The sequence below is a fragment of the Sceloporus undulatus genome, chromosome 1, assembly GCF_019175285.1.
Source record: "Sceloporus undulatus isolate JIND9_A2432 ecotype Alabama chromosome 1, SceUnd_v1.1, whole genome shotgun sequence".
In the NCBI taxonomy this organism is placed as follows: Eukaryota; Metazoa; Chordata; class Lepidosauria; order Squamata; family Phrynosomatidae; genus Sceloporus; species Sceloporus undulatus.
Genome location: NC_056522.1, coordinates 263,078,195 through 263,096,225, shown reverse-complemented (window position 1 = coordinate 263,096,225; position 18,031 = coordinate 263,078,195). Strand labels below are relative to the sequence as shown.

At 43.9% G+C, this 18,031-nt stretch overlaps 1 protein-coding gene across 1 annotated transcript in view; it reads left to right on the top strand.

The window, feature by feature from the left end:
• LMNTD2 (lamin tail domain containing 2) overlaps window positions 1-18,031 on the top strand; it is an 89,139-nt gene that overhangs the window by 42,073 nt on the left and 29,035 nt on the right. The window contains exons 7-12 of the mRNA XM_042445203.1: window positions 1,099-1,244; window positions 6,698-6,797; window positions 14,147-14,345; window positions 14,993-15,109; window positions 15,523-15,713; window positions 17,573-17,712. Coding sequence (XP_042301137.1) covers window positions 1,099-1,244; window positions 6,698-6,797; window positions 14,147-14,345; window positions 14,993-15,109; window positions 15,523-15,713; window positions 17,573-17,712 — 893 coding nt within the window. The remainder of the gene's footprint in view (window positions 1-1,098; window positions 1,245-6,697; window positions 6,798-14,146; window positions 14,346-14,992; window positions 15,110-15,522; window positions 15,714-17,572; window positions 17,713-18,031) is intronic.

Below are 18,031 nucleotides of genomic sequence, written 5' to 3'. Positions count from 1 at the left end.
ATTCTTTCCCCACTATTCTACCTCCTTTGATCTCCCCTTCTGGCCTGGCTTCGCTCTGCGCAGGGTCCCCTCTGCGTCTGCTGCCTGCTCTCTGGTCTTTCTCCGTTCCTTTCCCTCTGGCCCTCTTTTACAGCAATTAAGTTTTAAAAATTCAGATCAACCAGTTAAAATGTCTTTGGAAACAAGAAATTGGTACTAACATAGTTGTGTGGCTGGTGCCAGCTGCACATTCATGGGAAGAAATTCCATGACTGAGATGGTTTTCTACCTTGTTTGATGAATAGTGTACAAAAGGTACATGGGAGAGAATTTCCCCAATGACTCCAAGTCATGGGCAGTCTAATATAGGAACTAATACAGGAACCAACCTTATGGAACTATGATATCTGTTCATATCTCACATTTTGGATCTAACATCAGACCAAGGGCCCATTCACACTACACAATTATAGAGCCATATTCCACTAACTGCCATGGTGAGGCACTAGAGCTCTCTAGCTGGGAATTCTAAATGTCTTCACTCAAACTGCAAATCCCAAGATTCCATAGCATGTTAATGTGGAATGGAGTGCTATAATTGTATAGCAAGAAAGGAACCCAAAGCTCAAGTCTCATTATATACAATAGTGTAGTAAAATGGTGTCCCTTATATAAAATTGAAAAATCAAATACAGTGGTACCTCGGGATACGAAATACCCAGGTTACGAAATTTTCGGGATACGAAAAAATCCCATAGGAAATCATTGTTCCGGGTTACGAATGTTTTTTCGGGATACGAAGAAAATTTTTGGTGCTTTTTTCGGCTTTTTCGCACGAAACGCGGCTTTTCCCCATTAGCGCCTATGGCAATTCGGCTTACGAAGGCTTTTCAGGTTACGAAAGCGGCCGCGGAACAAATAAATTTCGTAACCCGAGGCACCACTGTATCTTTCTGGGATTTCTTTTTTAATTTGTTCAAGCTGTAGATGGTTGAATCCGTGGATGTGGAATCTGGGGATAAAAGGGACCAACTATATTAAGAAAATGTCTGAGCTTTTTTTTTTTTAAGTCTAAATAACCCTGAAGGATCCAAACAAAACTTTTCTCTCCAACTGCAGCTCAAGTCAGTTGCCCTCTGAACAATCCTCATTGGCTATCGTCTCTTCTCACAAATCAGATCTCACTTCTTCTGTGTATGAGACCAAAACGACAGAATCTTCTTTGAGTCTGCCATCAGGAGTGGAGAAAACCCATCTAGAGAAAGGTATGTTTTGATTCTTCCTCTTTAAAAAAATGGTCTAGTGTAGGTTGGTTGGTTGGTTGAAGAGTCACAGTTGCAGTGGTACATGCCTCTAACATTTCACAGATGAAAACCAGGACATGTGTGCCAAGCGACATCAGGCTGTGGTCGACATAGTAAAATTACTAATGAGGAAGAACAGACATGTTTGTATAGGCTGCAACAGTTTGCTTTTGAGTGAACCAACTGAGAAGGGCAAGATTCCACCCCTTCATCTCCTCTTCCCCATCCTCAGTTAATTGAGTATGAACTGCTTCTGCAATTTCACAACAGTTTGCAGCAGTTTGAAGGTTTGAAGTAATATGAGAACAAACGGGAGGTGGAGAGAGAAAATGGGTCATTTTAAGAGCTGCAAAAAAAGTGGGACGACAGGAAATCAGGAAAACTGGAGGGTACAGTGGTGGCTGGTGGCTTCTGTGTTGGGAGAAGTCTGTTCTGGGTTTTAGTCAGAACTTTAAGCAAACTATCCAAACTTTTGAATCTTATCCCCCAAATAAATTCAACAGTCTGGATGCTCCTTTAAAGTACATTAAAGGCGAAACCCTTTCATTTCCCTATCCATGCTAGAACTGCAAGTGTAATGAGAAATAGTCTGGCCTTATTTTAAGTCCCAGTCAATGTCTATTTTCATGGTACAGCTGGGGTTGTAGGAAAGGTGTTTACCTTCCTGGATCACTTCTGTGCTCAAAGTGGGTTATAGATGTGCGAATCACATAGCCCAGGCCTGCACAACATGGCTGTAGGTAGGCCAAAATTAAAATAGGCTAAACTTCTTAGGGCTACAAATCAGTTTTAATTAAATATTTATTGATTATTAATAATTAATAATATTAATTCAGAATAATTAGTACTAATTCCATCTTCTTCTTCCTCTGCTTGGCCCTCACCTCAGGAGAAAGTCAAGCAGTGGTGGAACCTTGTCTGTTCTCCTCCTCTGCCTGGACCTCTCCTCAGGAGAAGGCCAAGCAATGGAGAAGCCTTGAAGGGAGAATGTTTGCCCCTCTTCCTCCTCCACTGTCTGGCCTTCTCAGGAGAAAGCCAGGTGGAGGAGGAGCCTTGCAGGACAAGTGTTTTCCTGTTCTCCTACTCCCCTGCTTGGCCTTCTCGGGAGAAAGCCAGGCAGCGGAGGACCCTCGAAGTTGTTCCACATCCTCATGGGCCACCTGAAATCCTTTGGCAGGCCACATGCAGCCCCCGGGCCATATGTTGTGCAGGCCTGACATAGCCCATGCATCTAGCTCCTATCATCCATGTGACATGCAAAAAAGTACCATAATATGAAGAAGTACCATCTGTCAATATTGAAATATATCAAACATGTTATTTCTGTGCCTACATTTGTTATCCTGTAGAAAAGCCATATAAGCATGCTCTCTGATGGGCTGGAAACAGTTCATCAACAAGAGTACATGCAGTCTGGAGACAAGTAGAATCAATAAAAATATAGAGAACAGCACTCAGTATTCACACACTTTGTGTGGAGCTTTCATAAAGAGATATTTCATTTTTCTTATATTTGATTGATTGATTGATTGATTGATTGATGTCCCTCCTTTCTCCCAAAATGGGACCCAAAGTGACTATACCATTATCCCATTGATTCCTTTCTACTGGGAATTAGCTAAAGATATGAGACCCTGTATTCTATGTTTTTATAGGCTGTAGGCTGTGCATCTTACATCCTAATCCAATTGAGGCATGTCTTTGTGCTATAAACTGAATACAGTGGACCCTTGTTATACGCTGGGGTTTGGTTCCAAGATCCCCCGTGTATAGGGATGCCATAACCTGGCTGTGCCCGTGATTGTAACGGTTTTGGGGGTACTGGCACGGTCACGGTCCGGTTCACTCTAAATCCCGGGTTTGGGCCCCGGCCGGCAGCCATTGTGCCTAAAGGGAACACTCGTCCCCTTGAGGCTGGCTGGCCAATTGCAGAGCAGCTGGGGCGGAGCTGTTTCCAGCCCCACTCTGCCATTGGCCAGCCTCAAGGAGGAGGTGGACCCTTGGAGGAGGAGGAGGAGTGAGACTCTGGGCCAGCCAGGGGGAGGGGAAAGCTCCCATTCTTAGGGCATGGCGAGGAGGAGGAGGAGGATGAGGAGGATGAGGAGGATGAGGGGGAAACAGGAGGAGAAGGTGGGCGTCCATTTTCAAAGTTCCCCCCCCCAAAGTGCACTTTCTGTGTACAGTAGAGTCTCGGTGAAGGAGCATGGGACGTCGGATTGGGGACAAAAGTCCCTTTCCTTGCCTCGCCTCGTCTCCTCCCTCCCTAATTCCCTACTTACCTTCCTTGCTTGGGTCAGGCTTCTCCTCGGCGGCTGCGTTTTCTGCAGGCTCCCTTTGGCCTGAGGAAAATTAAGCTGCCAAGGAGAGGCCTGGGGCTGTCCTCCGCAGCCACCGAGTCCTCGTGTTCCCTGCTCTCTTCCCTTCAAAGGGCTCCAAAAAGAGCCCTTTGGAGGAAAGGTGAGGTCTGGGAAGAGCAGGACCGGGCTAATGCCCAGGTCTCTCCTCTCCTTTCCTGCCTCCCTTCCCTTCCCTTCAAAGAGCTCCAAAGAGCCCTTTGGAGGAAAGGGGAGGTCCAGGAAGAGGAGAGTGGCCTTGGAGGACAGGCCTGGGCCGAGCACACAAGCCCCTCAGAGGAGCCTGCGTCCTCGGTCTAGGCTTGTCCTCCTCTATTTTGATCATGCCTAAGAAACATGCATTTATATTAACATTTTAAAAAAATCATCAAATTTTTTCGTGTGTCCTCCATTTTAAAAAAAGTGTCCTACATTTGAAAATGTTGTCCTACATTTGTCCCAGTTTGGAGGTCCTGACGTATGGCAACCCTACCTGTGTATAACAAAATTTGTGTATGCTGAGGTCCCATTAAATATAATGACATAGCAAAATGGTGTCCCTTATAAAAAATGGAAAATCAAGGTTTGATATTTGAAATGTATACTTTTTTTAATATTTTCAAACCGTGGATGCTTGAATCCATGTATAAAAAAATCAATGTATAAGAGACTGTATACTGTGTGGCAAAATGGCAGTATTCAGTCAGTTCTATTACATGAGGAAAATTCAAAAGAGGTCAAACTTTTAAGGGTCTAGATGTCAATGAGCTGCATTTGTTACTTATACCCTATTGTTAATGTGTCTTTAAATGTCTGATTATTCCATATTGCTGCAACCAAGGCAGTGACTGATCAGTACCAATTGACTGTCTGACTGATTGATTGGTAAATCAGTATCAGTCAGTTTATAGCCTACTTTTCAATTAAACAAATTCTCAGTGTGATTTAATATATACATGATACACAGGCAGTAGACCTTTAAAACTGTGATGTTATTTACTTATTAGAGCAAGAATAGTAGGGTTTGAATCCTGGACTAGGACTCTGGGAGAGCAGGATTTGAATCCGCATGTCTTCATGGAAACCCACTGAGTGACCTTGAGTAAGCCACAACCTCTCAGCCTTAAAGGAGGGCAATGCCAAGAAACCCCTGGGGCAGGATTGCTATACATCAAAGTCAATGTGGAGGTGCATAACAACAACAAATAATTTATTTATTACATTTTAAAAAACAAATCGGTTTCCATAATTTTCCAGATAAGTTCTGAAAAATTAAAATTCATTAGCAAAGAAATCTGTTTCTGAAAGTATGCAGCTAATACTACCACTGTGCAACATCTTTTACAGCAACTTTTCTTCATCTGTGTTGCTTTAAATATAACTTGCTTTAAGCATTTGTGCTGGAGTTGGTGGTGCAAAGCTCACTGTCACCAAAGGGAACCCCCCAGAGGTCCAAAGCTTTTCCCATAAAACAAGACATCTGTTAGGAAGTTCACTGAAAGATATACCATTGCACTTCTGAGCAAGCCTGACCAGGGCAAGGTCTTTGAGGAGACATCACAATGGGATTCAAGCAACCATTTTATACCACGCGGAGATTTCACCCGTTTTGTTTGCCGAGCCCGCCTGAATGTTGTGCCTCTCAATGGCACTGTTAAAACTGGTGGCAACCACGATAAACATTGCTGCCGCTGTGGCCATCCAAACGAGACACTTCCACATGTGCTCTGTAACTGTCCTCCACAGTTGACAGCCTGGGAACATTGGCACAATGCTGTGATGAATCGACTGGCTAAATCTGTCCCAGCTTCAATGGGCACTATCTCTCTAAATCGAACTGTGCCTGGGACAGATAGTCAGCTGAGACCTGACATAGTAATCACAGATGAAGATCACAAGAAAATTACTATTGTGGATGTCACCATCTCCTTTGAAAACAGGAAACCAGTCATGAGGGAGGCCAGAGAACAGAAACATCAAAAGCACACCCCTCTGGCTGAAGTTCTGAGACAAAAGGGGTATGAGGTCTCTGTCCATGCATTGCTTGTTGGAGCCCTGGGTGCCTGGGATCCAGCAAATGAACCTGTGCTGAGAGTTTGCAGAGTGGGAAAGCGCTATGCAAAACTCATGCGCAAGCTAATGGTGTCAGATACCATTAGATGGTCCAGAGATATTTACATTGAGCACATCTCAGGCCATTGTCAGTATGAGAAACCAGCTGCGGTTTTGGTAGAGAAGGAACTGTGCTGTTTCATTCTTCTTTTTCTTCCTCTCCCCATCTTTTTCTCCCCCTCCCCCCTTCTCTTTCTTTCTCCCCATTCTAGAGGCTGGATGACCATCTGTTGGGGATGCTTTGATTTGGATTTCCTGCATGGCAGGAGGTTGGACTGGATGACCCTTGCGGTCTCTTCCAACTCTATGATTCTATGATTCTCTTATATTTCTTTTTCTCTTTTTCTTTCCTTTTATGGTATGCAACTGTTTATTAGTGATTGCTATCGGTGATTTAAAAGTAAAGGATATATATTTTGGCCTTCTTAGTATGCTCTATTTTATTTCAAACATGTTTTAATCATTTAATGCATCCTAAGAATGAAATTTGCTTTGTATCTAATTTCTTTATATATTACGATATTACTATATATATTTTTATGTGCAATAGCATTCTTTGGACTTGATATGTATTACTTATTGTTTAACTGTATTTCTAAATATTCTCTAATAAAAGGTTTAATCTGTTTCTTCCCTCGATAGACTTTATAAGAAAATAGTAATGTGCCACATGGTGATGCTGTTGTTGTTTTGTGCCTTCAGCTGATTTCTGACTTATGGAGACTGTAAGAGATTTTCTTGGCAAGATTATCATGGAGTTTTCATGGCAAGATTTGTTCAGAGGAGGTTTGCCATGGCCTTCCCCTGAGGCTGACAGAGAGTGACAAGGGCAAGGTTGCCCAGTGGGTTTCATTGCTGAGCTGGGAACCAAACCCTGCTCTCCAGAGTCATAGTCCAACACTCAAACCACTATGCCACACTTTCTCTGCCACATGGTGATGGTTATATTTTAATTTTCCAAAACTACAGTTCATACCTTAGATCAATGGAGCCTCGCTCAGGCTGGCCTTACTCTTGGACAACTGTCAGATGGAGAAAAAATTCCACCTTCTACAGAAATATGTAAAAGGTGAGTGGCAATGAGTGGAGGAACTTGGAAGAGCCTATCTATGGAGGAAACAACAGCATTATTTTGTTGTGACATAGAGGAATGTTAATAAGCCTTTCTATTGCAGTTTCATCAGAGTAAAGAGCAACTGCTACAAATTTTCATAAATTTTTCATTTATAAATGAAACATTTTCATATATTTTTTTAAAAAATTGCTCCTTCTTTCTAGATGGCCCATACTCTGTCCAATGGTGTGTGGCATACCCCAGCCAAGATATATCTTTGTCCAGCACTATACCAAGGGCTTTACTTAGAGGCCACTTCCTCCTCTCCCAGTGCAGTTGTTACAGTAGTTCAAGTGTTCAGAAGAGGAGGTACGCTTTTGTCAGAGCAGGGAGCCAGGACCCTTTTATTCTCTGATTTTGTTTCTGCTGTGTGTCTTCAAGTTGTTTCCAACTTATGGTGACCCTAGGTTGACCCTATCCCAGGGTTTTCTGGGGCAAGTGTGTGACTTGCCCAAGGTCACCCAGTGGCTTTCCATAGCTGAGTGGAGAACTAAGGCCTGATCTCCAGAGTCAACGTCCTACACGCAAACCACTACACCACACATTTTCCTTTCTTTCCAAATTGCACCTGGAGCACTTTGACAGTGCAGAACAAGTAGCTAGCCCATTATTCCGCTTTGGCCTACTTTGGGGCTCTGCTTTGTTCCTCAGTTGACCATCTTTTTTATGAGAGGGATTCCTCTCCCTTCCTTCAAGTGCTTCATTTCTGATAGAATATTTTATTTATTACTGAAGTTTATCACTGATGAACTAAATTATTCCCAGTGGTGCAGGGAGACCCTATAGCCCAGCTGTTAAGTCAAACTCCCTCATTTAGCCATGAGTCGTCTGGTGAGCCAGATAACAATAAAAAACATACTGGTAGTTAGAAGCATACTGAACATATTGGTAGTTAGAAAAGCTATGGTATGCTCTTAAAGACATGGGAGTGCCAACACATCTGACAGTCCTGATGAGGAATCTACTCAGGACAAAAGGCTACTGTCAGAACAGAACACGGAGAAACAGAATGGTTCCCAATTGGCAAAGGAGTCAGACAAGGTTGTATCCTTTCACCTGTTCAACTTCTATGCAGAACATACTATAAGAAAAGCAGGCTTGGACACAGAAGGAGGAGTGAAAATAGGAGGAAGGAATATCAATAATCTAAGATATGCAGATAACACCACAGTACTAGCAGAAAACCTCATAGAACTGGAACACCTACTAAGGAAGATCAAAGAAGAAAGTGCAAAGGCAGGCTTAATGTTGAACATAAAGAAAACAAAAATAATGACCACCGAGGACCTTCAAAAGTTCCACCAAAACAATGAAGAAATAGAAATAGTAAAAGAATTCCTATACCTGGGATCAAACATTGATAGAAATGAGGACTGCAGTTGCGAAATCAGAAGATTAGGAGTGGGGAGGATGGCTATGAAAGAATTAGAAAAGATTCTAAAATGCAGATATACAACTGAGCACAAGCGGTAGAATCATACAAGCCATTGTATTCCCTATTACTATGGATGGATGTGAGAGCTGGACATTTAAAAAAGAAGATAGGAAGAAAATCCATTCATTCGAGATGTGGTGCTGGAGAAGAGTGCTGAAGATCCCATGGATAGCCAAAAAGACAAACAAATGGGTCCTAGAGCAGATGAAGCTGGAAACCTCCCTGGAAGCCAAGATGACCAAACTGAGGCTGTCGTACTTTGGACATATCATGAGAAGGAAGGACTAATTGGAAAAGACAATCATGCTGGGAAAGATGGGGGGAAGTAGGAAGAGAGGAAGTCCACATGCAAGATGAATGGACTCTTATTAATGAGGTCATGGGTATGGGGTTGCAGGAATTAAACAGAGTATGGAGGGCAGAGCGTCTTGGGGATAACTTATCCATAGGGTCGCCATGAGTCGAGATCAACTTAAGGGCGGTTAACAAAGTTAGAAGCAACACTGGAAGGAAGTTGGGTTTTATACATTATATAAACAGCTTAAATATATCAGCCGATTGTAAGTAAGTAAGTAAGTAAAATTTTATTTATATACAGCCTTTCTAAGACCAAGGCGGTTTCCAACATTCCACATGACAATAACAATATAACAATATGACAATATAAACAATATAAAATCGCAAAAACATAATATTAAAACCTTATACAATAAAAACAATTTAAAAAACCCACTCAGGCCAGCCTAACATGCTGACAAAGGGGGCAAGGAGTGAATACTTCAGGGGTCAGAGAGTCAGGGGTAAGCCTGCTCAAATATGAATGTTTTTAACCCCTTCCTAAACTGAGTAAGGGAGGTGGCCGAGCGGAACTCAAAGGGCAGCGCGTTCCAGAGGCTGGGGGCCGAGATGGAAAAGGCCCTCCTGGTAGTGGCCACTAATCTGGCCTCTGGAACCCTTAGCAATTGCTGCCCGGTTGATCTGAGTGTGCGGGGCGGATTGTACGGAGAGAGGCGGTCCTCTAAGTACCCTGGGCCCAAGCCATTTAGGGCTTTATAGGTAACAACCAACACCTTGTATTGCGCCCGGAAGCATATAGGCAGCCAGTGTAGGTCTTTAAGGACCGGTGTTATACGACTGGCCCTGGCTGTACCAGTGACCAGTCGTGCTGCCATATTCTGCACTAATTGCAGCTTCCGGGTATGATACAAGGGCTGCCCCATGTAGAGCGCATTGCAGAAATCCAAACGAGAGGTTACCAGAGCATGTACTACAGTTTCAAGGTCCCTCCGGCCCAGGTAGGGACGCAGCTGGCGTATCAGCCGAAGCTGGTAACAGGTGCTCCTGACTGTCGCACTCACCTGAGATGTAAGGTGAAGCGACGAGTCAAGGAGCACCCCCAAACTGCGTATCGAGTCCTTCACAGGAAGCGTGATCCCGTTTAGGACAGGTGGAACCACCGCCGTTCCCGGACCAGGGAAACCTATCACTAGTACTTCCGTTTTCTCTGGATTCAGGCTGAGTCTGTTTTCCCTCATCCAGCCCATTACCGACTCCAGACAGGCCACAAGAGGTGAGATGCCATCCCCTGTCACTGCATCAGTCGGAGACATAGAGAAAACTATTTGGGTGTCATCAGCGTACTGATAACACCGCGCCCCATGTCTCTGGATGATCTCTCCCAGCGGTTTCATGTAAATGTTAAAAAGCATGGGAGACAGGATGGCTCCTTGGGGGACCCCAGATGTAAGGGCCCTCCTATCGGAGCACACATCCCCCAGCTGCACCATCTGGAACCTCCCAGAGAGGTAGGATCGGAACCACTGGAGCGCAGTGCCCCCGTTTCCCAACTCTCCCAGGCGCTCCAGAAGGATACCATGGTCTATGGTATCGAAAGCCGCTGAGATGTCTAAGAGCACTAACAGGGACACGCTCCTCCTGTCCATTCCCAGACGGAGATCATCGACCAAGGCGACCATAGCAGTCTCAACCCCATAACCCGCCCAAAAGCCGGTTTGAAATGGGTCTAGATAATCCGTTTCATCCAAGATCGATTGAAGCTGGATCGCAACCACCCTCTCGATCACCTTCCCTAAAAATGGCAGTAGCGAAACTGGCCGATAATTGTTATGCATCAGGGGATCAAGGGAGGGCTTTTTGAGCAGAGGTTTTACCGTGGTCAATTTTAAGCTCGATGGAAATTGCCCATCCCTCAGAGATGTATTAATAATCTGGTGTAGCATTAAAGTTACTGCCGGTCCCCCCTGAGCCGCTAGCCATGAGGGACAGGGATCGAGGGAGCAGGTTGTCTTCCTAACACTTCTAAGGATCTTGTCCACATCCTCGGTACACACAGACTCAAAATGATCCAGTATAACCGAGTCCACGGAGGCTCTGAACACCTCTATTCTGATTTCTACTCTAACGCTGGCATCGAGACCTTCCCTTATCCGAGAGGTTTTATACGCGAAGAAGTTGTTAAATTGGTCACAGCAGGCCTTAGTTGGTTCAAGGATCGGGTTCGGGGCAGGAGGGAACTGAGTTAGTTCCCTCACCACCCTGAACAGCTCTGCTGGATGCGACTCCGCGGATGCGATACGTGCGCCAAAGAACGATTCCTTTGCCGCATCTATCACCTCTCCATAGTCATCGAAAAGACGGTCTAGGAGAGCTTTGTTGGGTAAGCGCTGGTGTTTCCGCCAGACACGCTCTAGCCGTCGCGGCACCCGCTTCCTTGCCCGGAAATCTTCCGTATACCAGGGCTTCTTTTTGGAAGCAGGCCTGAGAGGATGCTTGGGAGCGATACTGTGTATAGCCCTGGAGAGATCAGTGTCCCAGATGTTGGTCAAGGCATCAACAGAATCGCCGTCATTTCCAACCATATACCCCTCTAGGGCTTCCTGGAACCTTTTGGGTTCCATCAGCCTTTGAGGGTGGACCATTCGAATAGGTCCACCACCCCCGGGAGGGATCTGGGTAGATGCCTTGATTTTTGCCTCTACCAGAAAATGATCCGTCCATGACAGGGAGGAAATATTAGATATTTCCGCCCACGGAATTTCCATGTCTGAACAAAAGACCATATCAAGTGTATTACCCGCAGAATGTGTAGGCCCCAGGACCAGTTGTGACAGGCCCATGGATGTCATGGTATCCATGAATTCCCGAGCCGCACCGGATGGAATATAGTTGGCCGCGAGGGAGATGTTGAAGTCCCCCAGGACCAAAAGCCTGGGGGACTCCAGCATCAGCTCCGAGACCAACTGTGTCAGCTCGTTAAGGGAGTCAGTTAGGGTATGGGGTGGCCGATAGACCAACAGAATCCCTAGACTGTCCCTGGCCTTCAGGGTCAAGTAAATACACTCGATATAGGAGGTTTGACGGACATGGTTTCTGGTCAGAGACAAGGTGTTCTTATACACCAAGGCAACACCCCCCGCCCGCCCACCTAACCTGTTCTGGTCCTTCACTGAGTACCCGGCAGGTAGGGCCTGAGCCCACACAGCTTCCCCTTCAGGCCCTAACCAGGTCTCAGTAATGCAAGCCAGGTCACAGTTGTTATCCTCGAGCAGGTCGTGGATGATGTGGGTCTTATTCTTGATGGACCTGACATTGCACAGGAGCAGAGACAGGGTTTGTGGTATGGTTGGAATGACCCTCAGATCTCTTTGGTTAGGAGAGGGATGGGAAGGAGAGATAGATAGTAAGCATCGATCTCGCCTTCCCCTGGAACGTTGATCCACTCTCCTACCACCATACCTCCCCATGCCCCACACTACTCCAATAGGAGCCCCGCCCGAACCAGGTAAATTACCCTCTGCCTCCCCACCCAAAACATTCCCCACATCCATAACCTCCTCCTCCCCCTACAGTACAGCTCAGTCATTCTCTGCCAATGACTGGTGCTATATTTGTCAGTTAAGAACCACCTGCTGATGAAGTTTCACTAAGCTCATAACCTCAGTTCAGCTGGCCAGCGACTTCTTGCTATTCTGTGGGATTTGCAAACATCTGCTAAATGCATACTGTCTGGATGGCTGTATTTCTCTCCCTTTCTCATACACATTTGTACATACACTCACACACAGAGTGTATGTACAACGGTCAACATAAAGAAATTCCTTAATATATTTACCATACGAACCTTGTTACTGAATGAATATCAGAATTACCTTACCTCAGAGTGACTTTACCCGCACATCCCTTCTCTCACACATCCGTTTCTAAATCCATATATTCTAATTGGCTTCTTGGGTGCCTTCTCTTCCAGAACTTTCTCTTCTGTGGCTCTTAACTCTCCATTTGGTTTCTTTCTTCCTTTAAAAGCAAAAACACGTTTTTTCCTGGAACATTTAATTGAAAGCAAAGTAAATAGAGTCCTGCATAGGCCTGTATGTTGAACTTGTCATTTTCTCAACTGCATCCATTTTCCCCAAGTGGCCTGTAACTCATTGTCTGATTCCTGTGCTTCCCTGAAGCAGATCAACTAACCCTGAAAAAAATATATTTTATTAATGCTCTGCCCCCACTTTTGTTTCTAGAAATTTACCACTCTCCCTGTCTCTTAATTGATTTTTTGCTTCTGATCTCTTGCTACACTTAGAATGGTCTTCCTGTGGTAAAATGTGTCTTATAGGCACGATACAGACCACCCAAAAAGGGTGGCCTCCTGGCGCCTGTTTTTCAACCAGACCGAAGCCGCAGCTGCCAAACCGCGCAGCTTCTTGCGGTGGAAAAAGAACTGCAAAAAGCGAGTTCTTCTCAACTGCGGTGGCAGCATGGTGCACTCGTTATGTAAGCACCACATGGTGCTGTGCAGATGCTGCGTGTTGCTTACGTAACAATGGTGGTGCCCTGTATACAGGGTGCCGCCACTATTACGCCCTCATCATCACTCCACCCCCCAGGCAACCCTAACACGTGACTAGGGCATTGGAAAGGCCCGTTTGTACCAGGCCATAGTTTGAAAATCATCATTCACATTCAAGCACATTCAAGGAAGGTTAGGGAGAACTAGCGTGGTGGTTTGAGCATTGGACTATGACTCTGGAGACCAGGGTTCAAATCCTTGCTTGGCCATGGAAGTCCACTGGATGACCTTGGGCAAATCACATTCTCTCAGCCTCAGAGGCAAAAAGCAAACCCCCTCTGAATAAATCTAGGGCTGCCAAGTCAGAAACAACTTGAAGGCCCACAACAAGAAGGCCCACTAACAACGGTTAGTTTTTATTACAAGCGAATAATGCACCCCTCCAGACAGATCATATGTGTTGGGAGGTTCTGCTATTTGTTTCTGTAGTACTTGGTTTGTTTTTTAAATATTCAGATGATATTTCTGTTGTCCTGGACTGTTTTTTTGTCAATTGCTGCACTCAGCTGCAATATTTTATTTTCATCCTCAAGTGGGCTTCTTTTGAATTTTGAGACATATCTGATCAAAAAAGTCCCAATCTCTTTTCCTCCTCTAAAAAAGAATTTAGACTTGCTGTGCTGCAGTGCCTCAGTAAATAAGTGAAATAGCACTTTTGCACTATAGCACTACAACACAAAAAAAGGAAAGAAAGAAAGAGAAAGGAAGGAAGGAAGGAAGGAAGGAAGGACGGAAGAAAAAATGGTCCTTCCATAGGACTACCTTAGTAAACCACATCCCCAGATTTATTTATTTTTTATGTTTTTTAAAACACATTTGGAAGAGCTCTGGTGCAAATCCAACAAATCACTATAAACATGTCCCCAAAAAGAATGGAATGAGTGGATGCAGAGGCAACAACGACCTGCAAAATCCAAGGAGCTATATGCTTCTTTAGACCAGTTTGTAAGAGCCGAATATCTTATCAGTCTCTTCTGTTTTCTTCACCATTTCACCCTCTAGGAGTCTTTCTGTCAAAACAGCCCCTCTCAAGATTGTCCAGGTGCACCGTAAAGGCAAATTTGTCAGAATCCTCAACTCCTTGTTGAACAAAGAAGTGGACCTGAGTGGCTACAGCATCCAACAATGGGTTGGGGGATACCCAGTTTCTATCTACCGTTTCCCAAATGGCACCATTCTGCCTGCACAGCACCACATTACTGTAAGTAGCAGGGCCCCTTCACATTTCCAGCCCTTGGTGTGACATAAACTTGGTTGATGTGCAAAAGGGCGTTGTTGTACATGGAAAACAAACTAAAGAAACATCTGGACTGTTGATGAGCGAAGGGTCATTTTTTCAGCACATTGTTCTTACTGGCATAGGTATACTCATGTATAAGTCAAGGAATTTTAGTCAAAAAATCAATCCCCAAAATCTGGGTCACTTCATCCATGGGTCAGTGTAAGTACTGCAGTTTAATTCTTATTAAAAAAAAAAGAAAAGAAAAAAGAAACCATCTCCTTTTCTGAGTAGACTGGCAAAAGGATAGGGCTGCCTTAGTTCATCCCAGGAGAACTTAAAAGAAGCATCAACCCCTTCTACTCTCCCTGCCACTGCCAGAATGCATGTTTTTATGGGTTTTTAAAAAAAGTTTTGGGGGAGAGTGTGTGTGTGTGTGGGGGGGGGGGGGGGAGATTGGAATATCTGCTTTTAAAAAAACCCCTCCCTGCTTAAGGGGGACAAAACTCAAAAAGGGCTACCAAGTTACAACTGCATATATATGAAAGGCTCTGGGTTAAGAAAAGTGAACTATAGGTCATTATGTACAAATATTAGTAGGACTTCTCAGTCTGTGTTGTGTTTTACAGGTTTGGGCTGCTGCAGCTAACCTTGCTCATGAGAAGCCTTCAGATGAGTTATCAGGCCCACGTTTCTTCAAAGCAGACCCTGGATGCGTTACTGTCCTCTATAATCGCCGTGGTCAGGTGAAATTACTTAGTTTTAACAGGTAGAATGGAAAGAATGCACCATGTGATTTTATACTTTTGTTTAGATGGAGTGATGAAGAAGACTAAAGAGTATACCACCATTAAAGTTCCAAAGGTGACACTGATATGGAATAAACATGGAATTACCAGTCAAATCTTGGGGTTCATCAAGATATATTAGATGTTAAATGGCCAGACCGTCCAAATTTTTTGTATCAGAATATTGTTCCTGAGAGATACTGGCTATTCTCTTCTTCTTCTTCTTCGTTTCGTTTCTTTTCTTTTTCTTCTTTATTTCAAACTATAAATTTGTTTGAAAATGTTGGCAGGAAGATAATATTTAAACATAAAGAAATAAGCAGTGGAGGTCTAGTGAATAACTTTCTATTACTCTTGCTTCTTCTGCCAAGATGGTGTCACAACATGCAAACGCTCACCAATTCACAACAGCTGCAGAGGCCTACAGTGATAACTTGGACCTTTCCGTGGACAAATTTCCACTCAAAGATGATGATGAACAGTATGATGAGTCCATGCCTTCAAGAGAACTTGACTCCCACCATAGCAAGCACTTGAGATCAGGCCTCTTGTTCAAGAGAAGGTACAGATTCAGTCTGGATATGAATTAATAGCAGGAAAAAGGAATGGAATATGGTATCATGGAATATATTCATAGGTTGGTTGGGCCCTTAGAGGACCAACTCTCCCCCTCCTTTTAATGTAGACTTCACAATGAAGGAAGCAATTACAGTGCGCCTGCGTCATATGTGGGCACACCTTACAAGGCTTTCAGCATATGCTGAAAGCCATGCTGGGAAAAGGGGTGGGGTACCCCATCATGGTTAATGGCACATGCCACCATACCGCCGTGTGCACGATCCCCATTAATTTAAATGGGCTCAAGCATACACGGAATTCCCCTTACGTGGGGGGGGGTCTTCCGTAACAAATCCCCTGCGTAAGGGAAGGGTGGACTGTACAATATTCCTGGCAGGTGGCTGTTTAGCCAAGCCTCGATTTGAATACTGGTAGCGAAGTAATGACTCATCTCCCAACACAAGCTGTCACTCGAGAGCTCTGGGCATTAGGAAAGTCCTTCTAATGTTTAGCTAAAATCTGCTTCCTTGAAATTTCCAGCCATTGAGGTGAATCCAGTTTGGCTGGTCTGTGAAGGGCACCTTCTCTTCACAGAAGGAACAAAACTTTAAGAAGCACAGAAGGTTGCTTCTTAAATTGTGAAATTTCACTCTCCTGCCCCCTTTCTCTAGCCAGAGTGGAACTCTGCTAACTGATCCAGTCTAATCATGCTTTTTCTTTCCCATTTTCTGCATGATATATCTTCAGGGAGTTGTCATGTTTTTCCTTAATCTCTTTTTCCTTAGTGCAAATGTTACCTATGTATTTACTAACTCTGTCTTCCATTATGAACTTCTATTTTGGCCTCTGAACATTGTGGTTGTCTGAGTCCCTGGTGCCCTGGTTTATGGGACACAGGGTTCTTGCCTGCACCATGAAGCCCCAGAATGGTAACATCATCCATAGAATGAAGCAGTGGTGTCATTAGGGGGCTACGGGGATTCACACCACACCAGGTGGCACTCTAAGGGGGAGGGGGTGACACCACTTCTTTTTTAAACATCTACCTTTTGGCAGAAACAGGCTGTGGCATTCATCTGCTTCCCCTTAAAATGCTTTAAGAGATGGTGGAAGTGGGATGAAGCTAAGTGGAAGGAGAAAGGAGAGGCCCCAGATTTTTTTAAAATTAAAATTTTGGATTTTGAAATTTTAGTATTTTTTAAAAAAATTAAATTGTTTTTTAAAATCACATTTTAACCAAATCTTCACTATGTATATGTAAATAGATTTAGATTGTACATATGATATTGTAATTTGAAGATATAATTTTTAATTTTGATAGTTGTTTATGACACAACTATTAGCATTACAGTGAGTTGTATGTGGGAATTACGATTTATGAGTAACATTAGTGCAAAAAAGCATTACTAAGGATTCTTTATGGTGTGAAATGGGAGGTCAATGGGGGCAAGTGACACCATGGGTTCTGGAACTGGGTAACGCCAATCCTAGTGACGTCAGTGGAATGAAGCTCTTATGACAGTGGTGATGATCACCTGGCTTTCCACATATAGATGGTCTACAACTCCCAGCTGCCCCAGCAAGCATAGTCAGTGGTGATGAATGATAGGAACTGTAGTCACAATGTCTACAGGGCCAAATCTTTTACTTAACAGAATGCAATTAAGCTTAATTTTGTTGTGTATCATGTTAATAAGTTTCAGTGTCAAAAGATAATTGATGTGAAATTATTTTTGCATCAGCTGTGAAGTTTTTAAGGGGATCTAGCTTAGCTGAGTGTGTTGGTAGCACGGAGCAGACGCTTCTGCCCACTCTTCCAGCAGGATATGTCTCACAGCAAGCCAATCTGGTTCTTCTGTTCAGGTACACAAGACACCTTTCTATTGATACTTCAGCTACTAGCAAAACTCCACTTGGCTGTCCCATAGGGAGCAAGGCAAAAATCAGAGAATTGAATAAAGAAGCTCCTGGCTCTTTTTCCTCAAAATCTCAATCATCTGCAGGTATATTTTTGTTTTCCTCAAAACGTCCATCACTGTCAGCATAGGGCCCTGTGTCTTCTTAACTGCACTATAGATTTATGTAATGTTTTTTAATGTTTTTTCTGCATATATCTGTTTATTGTGTTTAGAAAATTCTGAAATAAACAACTTAAATGTGATACAGCCATGATCAAGCCCACTGGAACTCAGGGGTGTTGCTGGGGGGAGCAAAATGAAGACACTGTCTCCACCCCCACCCCCTCAAATAAGAATCCTTCCCCCATTAAATGTTCCTTCATTCCCCAAATTTTTAGGATTGCGGTAAATTAAAACTTCAGTT